General features: G+C 36.0%; 1 protein-coding gene across 7 annotated transcripts in view; it reads left to right on the top strand.

The window, feature by feature from the left end:
- Positions 1-13,642, top strand: part of Lcor (ligand dependent nuclear receptor corepressor) — a 105,574-nt gene that overhangs the window by 72,721 nt on the left and 19,211 nt on the right. For 6 of the 7 annotated variants that reach the window (XM_041660853.1, XM_041660855.1, XM_041660851.1 and 3 more), the window contains 2 exons: positions 266-359; positions 2,863-9,545. In XM_041660853.1, the coding sequence (XP_041516787.1) occupies positions 266-359; positions 2,863-3,832 (1,064 nt within the window). In that variant the 3' untranslated portion in view covers positions 3,833-9,545. Of the gene's footprint in view, positions 1-265; positions 360-2,862; positions 9,546-13,642 lie in introns of those variants that run through there. The other variant, XM_041660856.1, reaches the window with a different exon arrangement.

Below are 13,642 nucleotides of genomic sequence, written 5' to 3'. Positions count from 1 at the left end.
TCTTCTATAATGTTTTAACTTTCTTTTGCCCTATTAACAAGATAATTAGCCCTGAGAAATACATGTTTATTACGCCTATAACAGTATACCAGGTTTGCTAGATTTGGTTCCTTCTGAAGAACCTTGGTGACCTTGATTTTTGTTTTTGAATGTAATACCTCAGTATGCCAAATGTTACCTTGACTTTTTTCTAATTTTTATTAATATCTGGTTCACATTTGCTTCAGTTCTTAATGTCCTCAGGTATTTTTTTGTGTCTCTATAGACGGTGTACTTGATTTATCTACTAAGAAAAGTCCATGTGCTAGCAGCACTTCCCTGAGCCATTCTTCAGGCTGCTCCAGTACTCAAGGGAACGGGTAAGGAAAAACCTTTATAGTCTTCCTGTTATATAGATAATTCATCAAAGGCGATTCAACCAGTTTCCTTGAGCATTATAAAAACTTAACCCTTCAGCGTGAGCCATTCATAAAATGACTCAGTCTATCAATGAAGGAAAATGTATCCTTGGACCTTTTGTCAGTGCTTTATAGAGTGTGGAACCTGTGCTAAGTAATTGTAAAGTATAGAAGTGAAGAGGGTGTTAATATGTGTTCAAGTTATTGAATGAAAATTGGGCTCCTGTGTTTCATTTGGTATCCCTAGTGAGGTGTGTGTTAATGTGTGTTCATTTTTGTTTGTTTTGGTTTGGTTTTTGGTTTTATTGGCTGTTGATTTGAACTGCAGTTTTAATTCCATGGCAGTTCAGAAAATGTAATTGTATGTGATTTTGTTTTAATAGAGTGCTGTAGGTAGATGAGTAACCATCTAATGTTGCCAAATATTATTATATACTCAGTTTGATAACTCTTAACCCCTCAGTGATTGTGACCACTTTCATTTTATACTGTAAGAATACATAATTTTCATGATGTATATCTAGTAACCATTTTGATAAAGCAGATAATAAATATTTAGACATCATTAGAAAATTATAACATGTAGATATGAAAAATTATGTGGTAAGTTTAAATAGTGTTTGCCTTAAATTTTTTAATACTGTTGATATGGGGAGGTTTTTTAGATACTAGAGGAATAACTAGACACTAAATGGACTTTTCCACCCTACTCATACTTTGAAACTGAAGAATTCTTCTACTGACTTCTAAAAATTCCCCTTATTTTCTCCTAAATTCCATTTGTCTTCCTCCCCTCCCACTCTATTCAGTCTAAAAACATTAATCTGTTTTCTTATGTTTTAATATAAGCTCTTCTCAGAATTTCCTTGCATGTATACTAAATATAATCCAGCATAATTCCAAATTATTTGGGTTCCTTTTCAATACCAAAAATACTTGAGTTGTGTAAGAGCGTACGTAGTAGAAGCCCAAGTACAGTTTCCATAAACAAATCCCTGTTTAAGATTCACCTTAAACCTGGCTGCCAGATTTGTGTTCTGTATTGTTTAAGCTGCTGTGTTTATTTCTCTTGAGTGAGAAATGTTTTGTTTCATGGAAGATTAATTCATCAGTAGTACTGCCCATCTTTCAGTTGAGCATTCAGTGTTACTGTGTTAATAGTGGCAATGGTCTCTGTAAAATCCAGGGGAATATAGTTTACCATTTATTTCTGTAAAATACCACTTTTGGGTTGCACTGATATAATCATTCCTCTTAGGGATGTTTTGCCAGCTATCATCAGTCTTAAGATCAGTATCCTTTCTCTGTTATGAAAATTAACATAATTTATGTAACTGATGGCTCAGTTACTGAAGAGCCTTCCACAGGCATGAAGACCTCAGTTTGGGTCTCTATCACTCATAGGTGGAGGGCTACCAACCCTGGGAGTGGGATGGGGACAGAAGGATGCCTGGAGGTCATTGGTCAGCCTGCCTGCTGAATCAGTGAGCTCCAGGTTGAGTGAGAAAAAAGTCTCCTCTCCTGAAAAAGAAGGGAGAATGACCAAAGAAGGAAGACACGTACAATATCCTAAAACAACAACAAAATCTTACAAGCTAACTTTATAAGTAATTGACTTTAAAATATTATTTCAGCATAAACATGGCATTTTAAGGAAAAAGATTTTTCTTAAAGATTGCTACCAAGTTATTTATACATCTGGTTATATTGGCTTTGAGTGTCACTTAACAAAATTTGGGGTAAAATACAAAGTTACTTTGCGGAAGTGTGGTACTTATGTCAGCCTACAGTTACTAGGGTTGTAATGAAGAAGTGTGGTAAGTTATCAACTTCACTTGACTTCCTCCCTCACCTTGGGACTGCTTGCCATGTATAGGTTTTTTTCCAAACAGTACAAGAAATGTCATTTGGAATTGTTTAATTTTTAATGATAAACGTTAACTTGTTTGTAGCATAATGAGCAATTATCTCTGGGTTCCACCAGTGTGAATGCTAGCTAGTTGTTATGAATGTTGAATGCATTAGATTATAATAAATAATTTGGCTTACTCTTTTATTACTGTGCTTGTTTAGTGGTAACGTCACGTTGGTATACAATTCTGTATAGATGATGAAGACACTAATGATTCTTTGTAATTAATGGTTAAGGTGCTATTTTCAAACAGTTGCGCGAAACTTTTTCTCCGAAAATTTGTGAACCCAACCAGAGACTGCCAACAGGTTTAATTTTTCTTTGCCCAAAAAAATTCCTGTTTTTTTTCTTTTTTTCCCTTTTTGTGATCAAGTTTTTAAACTAACTGCTGAGACAATGTGTTGTTGTTTTTTTTAATTTTAGAGAAAAATAAATAAATAACACAAAGTGATGTTACCCAAGCAAGGCCTTCTAATAAAGGAGTGGTCCCCTCACCCGCCCCTCCCTTCCTGTGCAAGTCCTGCTCACATCAGTTTCCTTCCATCCAATTAGGCGACCTGGGAGACCCAGCCAGTACCGCCCAGATGGACTTCGGAGTGGTGATGGGGTACCTCCAAGAAGCTTACAGGATGGAACCAGGGAAGGTTTTGGACACTCCACATCACTCAAAGTTCCACTGGCTCGATCCCTGCAGATTAGTGAAGAGCTACTGAGCAGAAACCAATTGTCCACAGCTGCCAGCCTTGGGCCGTCTGGATTACAGAATCATGGACAGCACTTAATATTATCCAGGGAAGCCTCTTGGGCAAAACCTCATTATGAATTTAACCTCAACCGCATGAAGTTCAGGGGAAATGGTGCACTCAGCAACATCAGTGACCTTCCTTTTCTTGCAGAGAACTCTGCCTTTCCAAAAATGGCACATCAAACAAAACAAGATGGAAAAAGGGACATGAGCCATTCATCTCCTGTAGATTTAAAGATACCACAAGTTCGAGGAATGGATCTTTCTTGGGAGTCTCGCACTGGTGATCAATACAGCTATAGCTCTTTGGTAATGGGTTCACAAACGGAGAGCGCGCTTAGTAAAAAATTAAGGGCTATTCTTCCAAAACAAAATAGAAAAAGCATATTAGATGCTGGACCTGATTCTTGGGGCTCAGATGCTGAGCAGTCTACCTCTGGACAGCCATATCCCACGTCGGATCAAGAAGGAGACCCTGGCTCCAAGCAGCCTCGGAAGAAAAGAGGGCGTTACAGACAGTACAACAGTGAGATACTGGAGGAAGCAATCTCGGTGGTTATGAGTGGAAAAATGAGTGTTTCCAAAGCTCAGAGTATTTATGGGATTCCCCACAGTACACTGGAGTACAAAGTAAAGGAGAGGCTGGGCACTTTGAAAAACCCTCCAAAGAAAAAGATGAAATTAATGAGGTCGGAGGGGCCAGATGTTTCTGTAAAGATTGAATTAGATCCCCAGGGAGAGGCAGCACAAAGTGCAAATGAATCAAAAACTGAGTAGGAATACTGTAGAGTGCCAATTACTGTACAAACTGGGTGAGCACTACTGCATCATTGTTCAGCTGTCACTGCTGCACCTGGCTTCATTACTGTGACACGCTTCTTTGCAGGTTTTGCATTGACTTGTGCACAGAGGTGAAAGGTGCATTCTGAATGTTGCATATTTTAAATTTCCATGTGCAGTATGGCTCGGAATATTGTTTGGCCTTTTGCATGTTTCTCTACACAGAGAATTGAGTTACCTCACAGAGACCAGATACATGGAAGTGGACTCCTTGCCTGTAGAGCCTGCATGTTTTTCCTTATTTTCTTTTTTTCCCCTTAAGTTATGTTTGCCTTTACTTTTAAAAAAAAGAAAAGAAGAAGGAAAAGAAGAAAAAAAAGCACCCTTTTAGAAAATTACCTCTGTTATACTGGGAGCTTTGTCATTACAAATTGGAAAGCCATCTTACAAAAATATTCACATTTTTCTTTGATTCAACTAATTGAAGGTTTAAGCTAAAACAAATGATGAACCTTTGACATTAAGAAATTTGGTTTCTCGATAAATACTTGGGTTATTTATAATTATACTTTATTATTTCCTTATCATTATTAAATTTACTTACTAAATTAGCAATGTCTTAGTGCTCACCCAGAGGGGAGGCGGTGGAGATGTGCACACACTACCTTCAAAAATGTTTCAGTTCATTGCTTGGAACACTACCTTTGCTGTAATTTCATTTGAGATTTCCTAAGGGTAGAATTTGCTCTCACCAACAAGTGAGATTATAGCCTTATCTCATGGAGGACGCGCTCCCTTCTTACTCAGGAGCAGTCAGGGTACATTTCATAAACAATGGAGGATGCCTCGTTTTTGCAAACTTAGGTTTCTTTATATTTTTCAGTGGTTTTATAGAAGTGGTCATGTATTAACCAACAACTGAGTATTGTTGCGGCCAGTAGTTTTAAGATATCCAAGCTGTGTTTATTGGAAATCTGAGAATAGACAAAGCAATGTGTATCAGTAATTTTGGCGAAGCTAATATGATGCTTAGAATTTTTAGCCTTGATAATTTCTACATAGATGAAGGATCTAAGTTTTTGGTAAGAAGAAAAATCACAATTCCAAGGTGACCTAATAGGATTAGGTTGCATGTTAATTCTGTTATTAACTCAATTGGTAGTTTAGCTTCCTGGAGTTTCTGTTCTTTAACTAATTCAGATACTGCTACAAGATTGGGAGAGGTTGGATTTTAGATTTTAGTTAACTTTGTTTAACTGAATTTCTTTTTCCCCTTGTTTTTATGGCATCCTACATAATATCCCCTTCTTGACTTTTTCTGGTTGTTTAGCACACATTTCAGGCCCTTTCTGATCATTTTTGTGTAAGCACTCCTTAAAGAACGTCTTAAGCTTTGTTTGAGATGGGCACATGAAATTGCAGTAAGTTAAATTTGGAAGATTTATTTTCAACAGATAATTGCAAGAATACCTGATAAGTAAATTCAGTGGAATTTAATCTCTTACTATGATTAGGCTAAAATTAGTATTTTGTGCAAAGTAAAATCCACACTACTTATACCCTATATCCTAATCTGCTGAGAAAGGTGATCAGGCCCTTCTAAATGCTTAGCCAAACCCCCAAATTATTGCCATTTCTGAGTAAAATAAAATAAGCATACAATGATTAGGTTAAGATTGGTTATTTCAGGAGAACACTAACAACTTGAGAAGTAGTAAGAATAAGTCCAGATAGTCACCAGGCACAAATTCCTACTTGAGAACTTTGGACCCATTAATTCAGTTAGATAACAGATTTCACTTGCAACCTGTGTGTTCAAAGGTTAGGCACACCATTGCTGCTGTTAAAATTAAGACACTACTCATTTTTTGACATAGGTTGGGTGTGGATTCCTCTTTTGATTTGGTTTATTTTGTAAAGCAATGTTATCAGTGGATGACACCTGCTTCTTGGCTTTTTAGTCTCAACAGACAAAGAGTTTGGTAGTATTAATGTGACTGCAAGATTTCCTGGCCTAGCTGGAAGTTGCAATAAAAATACAATATGAGATGCATGATTTTCATCTGCAGTTGAAGTTGTGTGAGGTTTGCTGAAAGCAAAAGGCTAAGCTTAAGAAGGAAAACCTCCTTTGTTCCCTCTCAGCACACAATTAATTGTAGCCATGGTTCCCTTTTGCACAATGTTTGGGCTACTCAGTATCCCAGAATTGTTGCAAAAAGATCCTTTGAGAAATTACTTTGTGCTTTTATTCCCTCTCAGAAAGACATCATTAAAGGCCCATCTAAAAATCTGGCCCTAAAAGTTGAACTTTTGTACTTTTACTCTTCAGAGAGAGGTTTAATCCTTGTGGTAGTTTGTAGTGATGTATGAGTTGAGTTATGTAACCTTTGTCATTGTAGTGTAATGAGAGTGATCATTTTACTAACATAAATATTTTCTATGTGTGTTTCAGTGGATGACAATCGAGCAGCAGAAGAATGGTGTGCCTACTCTTTAATGCTGCAGTTTAAATAAGAGAACTTGTATTGTGTCATTTCAGACTGTAGGCTGAGAGTTGTAAATAGTGGAAATTGAGTACTTCTATTATTTGTTTTGGTTAGAAAGTGAATTTTAAAAACAAACCAAACTCTAAACTTCTCAGATTAAAGTCCTGAGACCTGAAGATTGTAATATTCATGTCTGTGAAGCTTTTAACATTACACTTGATCAGTCATGACTTGATATTCAGGTAAATTTTCTTTTCCAAGAAGCTTTTGAGTAAGCTTATTTTCCTCCAAAGGTTGGTTGGCTGGTTTCTTTCTCTCCTTTTTTCTTTCGCTGTTGTTTTGTTAGAGTGTAGGTTGTTTTAAAGCACTAATTGCATTACATTGGTAACTGCAATATAAAATAGCCATTATTGTTTTGTGAAGCATGGTTGAAATTAGATAGTGGTCCCTTTTAAAATTCATGAGCCTCTCGAAAAAAAAAACTTAAAAAAAGACAAAAGCTGCTGAATATTTCAAAAGATATATATTTTACCTTATTGTAGGTTTGTAAAGTTAGTTTGTAATATTCAGGTGCACTTTTAATGTTAAACTTTGTGTTCAGAGTTCCATTATACTACATATTTCTTGGAGGTGGCTGCCAGTCTTCATACCACAGTGGTCCCTTAATATTTGGTTTCTCTCTTGATTTGCCACTATGTTGTATGGCACTTTCAGTGTAGATATTCTAATTTGGAGACGTCCTCATACATGTGTGGTGGAGATTGGTCTACTTGCATGCTTAATTTCTGCTAATCAGAGTTTTGAATGGCCCAAACAACAGTTGACCATTTTTATGGTATGGGAAAGTATAGTTCACATCTGCCTGTCACAAAAGCCTTTTTTTCTCATATTTCCAGTAAGGCAAATGATGACATTATTCAAATTACATTACATTATTTGAGCTAATGATAGGAAATAATATATTTAAAATAAATTCTTGCTTTTTAGTGAGAGAACATTACTATCACATACTAGATAAGCTACAATACTGTGACATCAGAACCATTAAACAGTTGTAGGAGAAAGAGAGTTGGGGGATGGTATTTTATCATTAGAATTCTTATTTCTGAGAGAGCAAAATCAGGCATGACCCAGTAGAGTATATTATCTTACTTTGTTCAGCAGTCTTTCAAGTGGCTAAATTATTTGATGAGCTATACACTTTTATTCTGCTCCCCAAATACCATGAAGGACAAGGTCTCTCATTCAGGAAAAAATATTTATATTTGTGTATAATACTTTTAAATATGTTTGTTGTTATTCTGAAGTTTAGATGTTGCTTGATAAACCTTTGCTGCAGCAGATCATGAATATGAGCAAGGCTTTGTGTAATAGTAGGGTCATTATGTGAAGTTAATTACTGTTCAGTTCTGGTGAGCAAGCTCAGAGGTGTGAAGTGTGTATTAGCTTTATTTGGTACAGTTTTACTTTACAACATTTGAAGTGCTTTAGAACTCTGGTTATCTTATAAATCATTACCTCAACCAATTGGCGTTTCTATCCCCTATGTTTTACCTTAGCTGTAATATGAGCTGTATGGGATCAGATAGCAAAACATTAAGTGGCACAATTAGGTCTTTAGTTCCCAATTTTCTGGAGAGAACTCTAACTCAGACTAGAAATGACTACTGCTGTGGCCCGTATCCTAACTACCTGCTGTCATTAGGCAGTACATGGCAACCTTTGAGCTGCTGGTGTGTTCTATGCCTACCCCAAGCACATGTTGCCAGACCTGGTTCTAAGCTTTTGTGATCCTTTTACATTGTATTGCCCCATGATGATGAAACTTGGACTTATTTGGTTATTAAAACAGATTCTTAGTTCAGTGTCAGAACCTGAAATTCTTTAGAGCCATCAAATTGTGTTACTTTATTTGAAAGCTGTTGTAGCCTAGTAGCTTTCATTTTGAAACAAATGTTTGGTTCTGTAATTCTTTATTTAACCAAATGCTTGAGATTGTTTTCATGTCTCCATTTTTGTGTTTATTTGGGTTGCTTTAATTGGCGATAGAATATGACAATAGGTTGGATTGCCCCACTTAATATTTTATTAGCAGATTGAAAATTACAGGAAAACGTCACACATGGGTTTTTTTTGTTTCCTTTCCATTAGAATTCAATTTTTGTTAATATTCTGGTCAATCCAGTATTATTCAAAGCTTGATGGCTTTAGCCAAGTAGTCCATTTAGGAGACTATTGAACTACAGGTCTTTGAGATTTGGTGGTGTTTGGGGCGGGGGGTGTTTTTTGGTTTGTTTTTTAAAATCTAACTGCTTTAAATATATATAATATATCTAATTGTGGTACAAGGAACACAGACCTCCATACTCTTTATTTTGGACTAATACTGTCTTTGAGACTAGAAGATTGGTGAACATGGTGGCAAGGGAAAATAGAGAAATTTCTTTCCATAGCCTCTTTATTCCAACTTCTGCATTTGCCTTTTAAAGAAGCAAGCATTAGCCCTATGCTGTAACACAAGCTGAGTGCCGGAAATGTTATAAAGGGAGCTTGGAGCAAGGGCTGGAACACAAGGTGGACAGGTGTAAACTTTAAGAGAAGAGGATAAAAATCAGCTGCCCCTGCTGTCTTAGATAAACTAAGAGCGAGTCTCAAGACACTGTATATAAAATTGGATAATGTGCATTTGATAGGAAAATTTTTTACTTTGTTTGAAAATGAGAATTGAATCTAGTGTTTGTTTGGCAGACAGTAAACATGAGTTAATTTTACAACTATTTGGGAGGTAATTTTAAGATTTCCAGTTCATTTAGAGCTATATTCATAAAAGAACATGAAAAGCAAGCACTTTTAGTAAACCACAGATTTATTGGATGTAGCAAATATTCATAATATTTAACTTTTATTGTTTGAATGTGAAAATGAACTCTTTATTCCTTGAACTGTCATTGAACAGGCTCGAGATGTTCTCAACACTGGAAATGACCCTACACACATACCAAATAACCTAAAGCAGTGAGACATTTGAAGATTCATACCTCTTAAACTTCTTAGATTTGTCTTGAAAAACATTTTGTGAACCTATAACCAGTATTAGTGCAGTCTTGGGTTCCTTGTTCTGCATAATTGCACCCTTTCTCAGGTATGTCCTGAAAACATAAATTTTTAAATCTCTTTGGAGATTACCATCTCAGTGGATAGTGTGTAAGGGGTGGGGGTGGGGGTTGGGAATAGTTGGACACAGGATACTGACACAGTAGAGCAGGGATTTTTAAAATTCAGTAGCCAAATAGAATTTCAGTCTAGAATATTTTTGCCCCCACAGAATGAACAAAATGATTCCTATTTGGTAAATTACCAGTGCTACACTCCTGAAAGTCTTTCATCCGGGTGACTTTTTCCTGCTTGGTGGTTGGGTATATAGTGAACCTCACTGTCATTAGGAAAGCACTTCCCCAAATGTTTGAAGTTCTAGAGAAGGGATAAGTCAGCACTTTTCTGTTGAAACACTAAAGTCTTAATTTATCTTCAGAGTCTTAGGTACTGTAAGTTTTAGGATGATTATTTTAAAAACCATAACTACATGATATGGGGTCAAATCACAATTATATAAGTAATCCTTATTTTAACAAATGACAATAACATTTTGTACCTTTCTAGTAATTCTAAGTAATTGCCTCATTTTCCCCATTTCATTTAAGCAATTCAGGCATAGGAATTTGAGAGAAAGGGGGAAATTCCCCAAATGAAACATGTTACCAGACCGTTTTAGAAGTATAAACCACTAAGGAAATGGGTAGAGATTCTCTCCCTTTTAAGTCTTCAGGGATTGAGCAGTATTTAGAATCTTTGGCTGAAATTCAAGCCTTTTTACTGTGTAAATTTTTAATACTAATTCACTCACATGCTTTTTACATCAGAGGACTGATATGGATCTTAATGGTTTTTAAGTTGTGGAAGGGTATATTTCTAAAACCAAGGGGGGGTTGATTAACTAGGTTAGTATTACCAGCATTAGTGAGTTTAAGGAATCTTAGTATGTAATAGCGAAGTGTTTGATTAAAAGTCTAATCCTATATTGCTAGTCAAAATTAGTTACATTCTGATCTAGGAAAGATATAGTCCTTGGATATTGATATGCTGTGCTGTCAAAAAAAAAAAAAAACAGACCAGAAGAAACCTTTGTCCGACCCCCACGTGTGCTTGTTGTGATGGGATGTGCACTTAACAGTGGCTTGTTGCTGCTTTGGGGGAAATGCATAAACTATACATTGGAGCATTTGCGTATAATTCTTTATGACCTCCACTTTAAGCTGTCAGACATTGGTATTTTATCAGTCCACACTGTTAAATAAAGCTAATGTTCTTAGAAAACCAACTTGTACACACTGTTTTAAAACCCTCAGGGACAGTTTTCACACTTTTCTCACTCAATTCAGGTACTTTGATGCTATTCGTAAACCTAACAGTGACTTGTATTTTTCTGTTTTGCTTTTATTTCAACGTGCTGGTAGCACATCTTTGATGAATGTCAACTTAAAAACTCAGTTCAGGTATCCAGGTATAACTCAGCCAAACAGATTTTAAAGCTGCGTAACTTTCCAGCACACGGTGCCTCACACTCTTATAGTGGCATTCTATAGATTCAGTTATAACTACTGAGCAGATATATGGGGGTTCCTGTTAATGGTGTATTTTTTTAAACATGCATACATGTATAGCCACACACACACTTAAACTATATATTTTTAAATGCCACTAATAACCAGCACAATGAAAACAAATGACATTCCTAGCTGCTTCTCTAAACTCTAACAGATGCAGTTTCTCCTTGATGTGGCTCTTGTTTCTTCATCATAACTACTACTAAATTCAAGCACTGGTCCTCGGGTGTCTGACCTCTACATTCTATTTATGCAATGTCTTCAGAGAATCTGTGCACTGGCCACTGTGATGGAACCATTGGGCCATAAGTGCTTTGAGTTTATCAGTAGTGATCCTGCCAAAGTTGGTATTTTATCATTAAGTATGTAAAATGTCAAAAAAAAAAAAAAAAGCAGAGGTCTAGGTCTGCATGCAGCAGAAAGTTTTTATCTCAGTGTATTTTACAGCCTCAAAGACCTCAGTGACAAGTTCCTTCTAGTGGTGACTTGTCTTTTAAACACTTGTTTTCCATAGTGCTGCCTGTGCTTAGCAAATAAGACAGCCCTCTGCTTTAGTATTTGATATCTTACATCCGAAAGAAACTCTATAAAGCCCCATAGCCTTTGAAGACATGGAAAATGGCATTTTTTTCCAGATTTCTAGAAGTTCAGTGTCATGCAACAAAACAGGAACCCCCATTACTCTATGGACCTCATTTCAATATACTGTTTACAGTTTGACGGAATTGTATAATTTAATATTTCTCTTGTACTGTAGTTTATATTTATTTACAGATTTTTGTACTGTGTGATTTGAACTTTTTGTTCTTGCTGTAATCATTTGTTTATGTAGTAGAGCACTTATGATCACAAAATAAGTTTTTGGGTTTGATTGCACTACATTAAATTTTTTAATGCAGTTCTGATTTTGACTGGACTAAAATAAGCTGTGTCTTAATGTATGTGATGAGTACTTAAATTTTAATCCATGTGGTTCCCCTTTTGTTTATTTTTTTTCCTACATTGTATGTCAGAAGCACTAGTTCTTTCGTGCATGTGTAAGACTTAATGGTTCCACTGTATTATTTGACCATGACATTTTGGAGAAACATTCCCAGCTGTAATGTTGTGTATGGTAGTTCTCACTGGATGCTAGACTTTAAAAACCACTATTCTTCTAATAAATTTTGTTGTGAAAACCCGTTTTTAAAGCTTGATTTCTGGTGCTTAAGATTTTAATGCGTTTTAACAGTTTACAAAAGGGTAAAACAAGTACTACGGCGTTAACATGTCAATCAGTCATCCTTTGACTCTTTCCTTACGAAACCTTTTAGATTATTAGAAATGGCACTACAGAATTACAGTTGGGTATTCTAATGCAGACACTACCTTGTCCCTCATTTGCTTACTGACTTGATACTATCCCTGGACTGCAGTCACTTTATTGTTTACCTAAAAACTAATGTTTTAAGCTAACCAAGATAGGTTGGGTTCCATAGTACCAGCTTCTGCTTAAAAGTCAAGTTTTCGCTGGGCAGTGGTGGCACACTCTTTTAATCCCAACATTTGGGAGGCAGAGGCAGGTGGATCTCTGGGAGTTCTACCCCAGCCTGGTCTACAGAATGAGTTCAGAATAACCAGGGCTACATAGAGAAGCCCTGTCTCAAAAAACAAACCAAAAAAAGGTCAGGTTTTCATAATTAGAATAAAAATTTCTTAACTAGGATTGGTTGCCAAAACAGAAAGACTTGGTAACTCATTGCCTCTTGAGGCACAAATAGTAAAGTATCATTGTCAACCATTGTTGTTGTTATCATTGTTACAGTACTTGTGGTTGTTGGGAAAAAGCTGAGTAATCCATGGTGTTTGGAAACTTGGGGTGTAAAGAAGTATATTATAAAGTTTCTATTGTAAAGGGATTAGAAGAACTAATTATAGATCCTAAAGATTGCAAAATATTTTAGCTTTTTTTTTCAACCTCATAATGTAAATATAAGCAGAAATTGCGTGTTCATAGATGGATCTTATGGTGCATAATTGATCTGTTAATGGCTTTATTGTCTGAGACAGACTGGCTATATAGTTATGTCTGTCTTTTTAGTCTGTTTTTTGTTAAAATAAGTCTTTTGGTTGGAAATACCGATCTTTGTTGGCTTTATCTTCTTGTTCATTTATGGCGTTTGTAGAATATTTTTCTGGAAACCTAATTAATGGGTAAATTTCTTGTCATTTCTTCCACTATCCACTTTAAACTGGTGGCTAGATCAGTGTAAGAAGACTTCATTCAAACAGCTCATGGGAACGTTTTCTATAGTGACCTGGCCTCAAGTTTGTATTTGGCTTTTGAACTACTGTGGCCCAGCTTTTTAAAAGTGACATATTTTAAACAAGAATTTCTCTGATTATACTTATATTTGAGGGTTAGTACAGGCACCCTGGTGTCTTAACAGGTGTGGGGAATTAATTCCCAAATATGTAACGGAAAGGGAGTACTATTTACAAAACAATAGTGCCAAAAAGCTTTGCTTTTTGGTTGGCCTTTACCAGATCCCTTGGTTCGGGTGAGTCACTGGTGGAAAAATGACTGAGCAATTACACTGTAAAATGTTGCAGCTTGTAGCATTCCCATTTTTTCATTTAATGAAGTGAATTTTTCTCTGAGTAACACATAGCTGATC

This window comes from Microtus oregoni, unplaced genomic scaffold (genome assembly GCF_018167655.1).
Source record: "Microtus oregoni isolate MIOR12 unplaced genomic scaffold, Mior012 000012F_ref0000307, whole genome shotgun sequence".
Classification (NCBI taxonomy): domain Eukaryota; kingdom Metazoa; phylum Chordata; class Mammalia; order Rodentia; family Cricetidae; genus Microtus; species Microtus oregoni.
The sequence above is the reverse complement of the archived record's forward strand: the minus strand, read 5'-3'. Positions and strand labels throughout refer to the sequence as shown.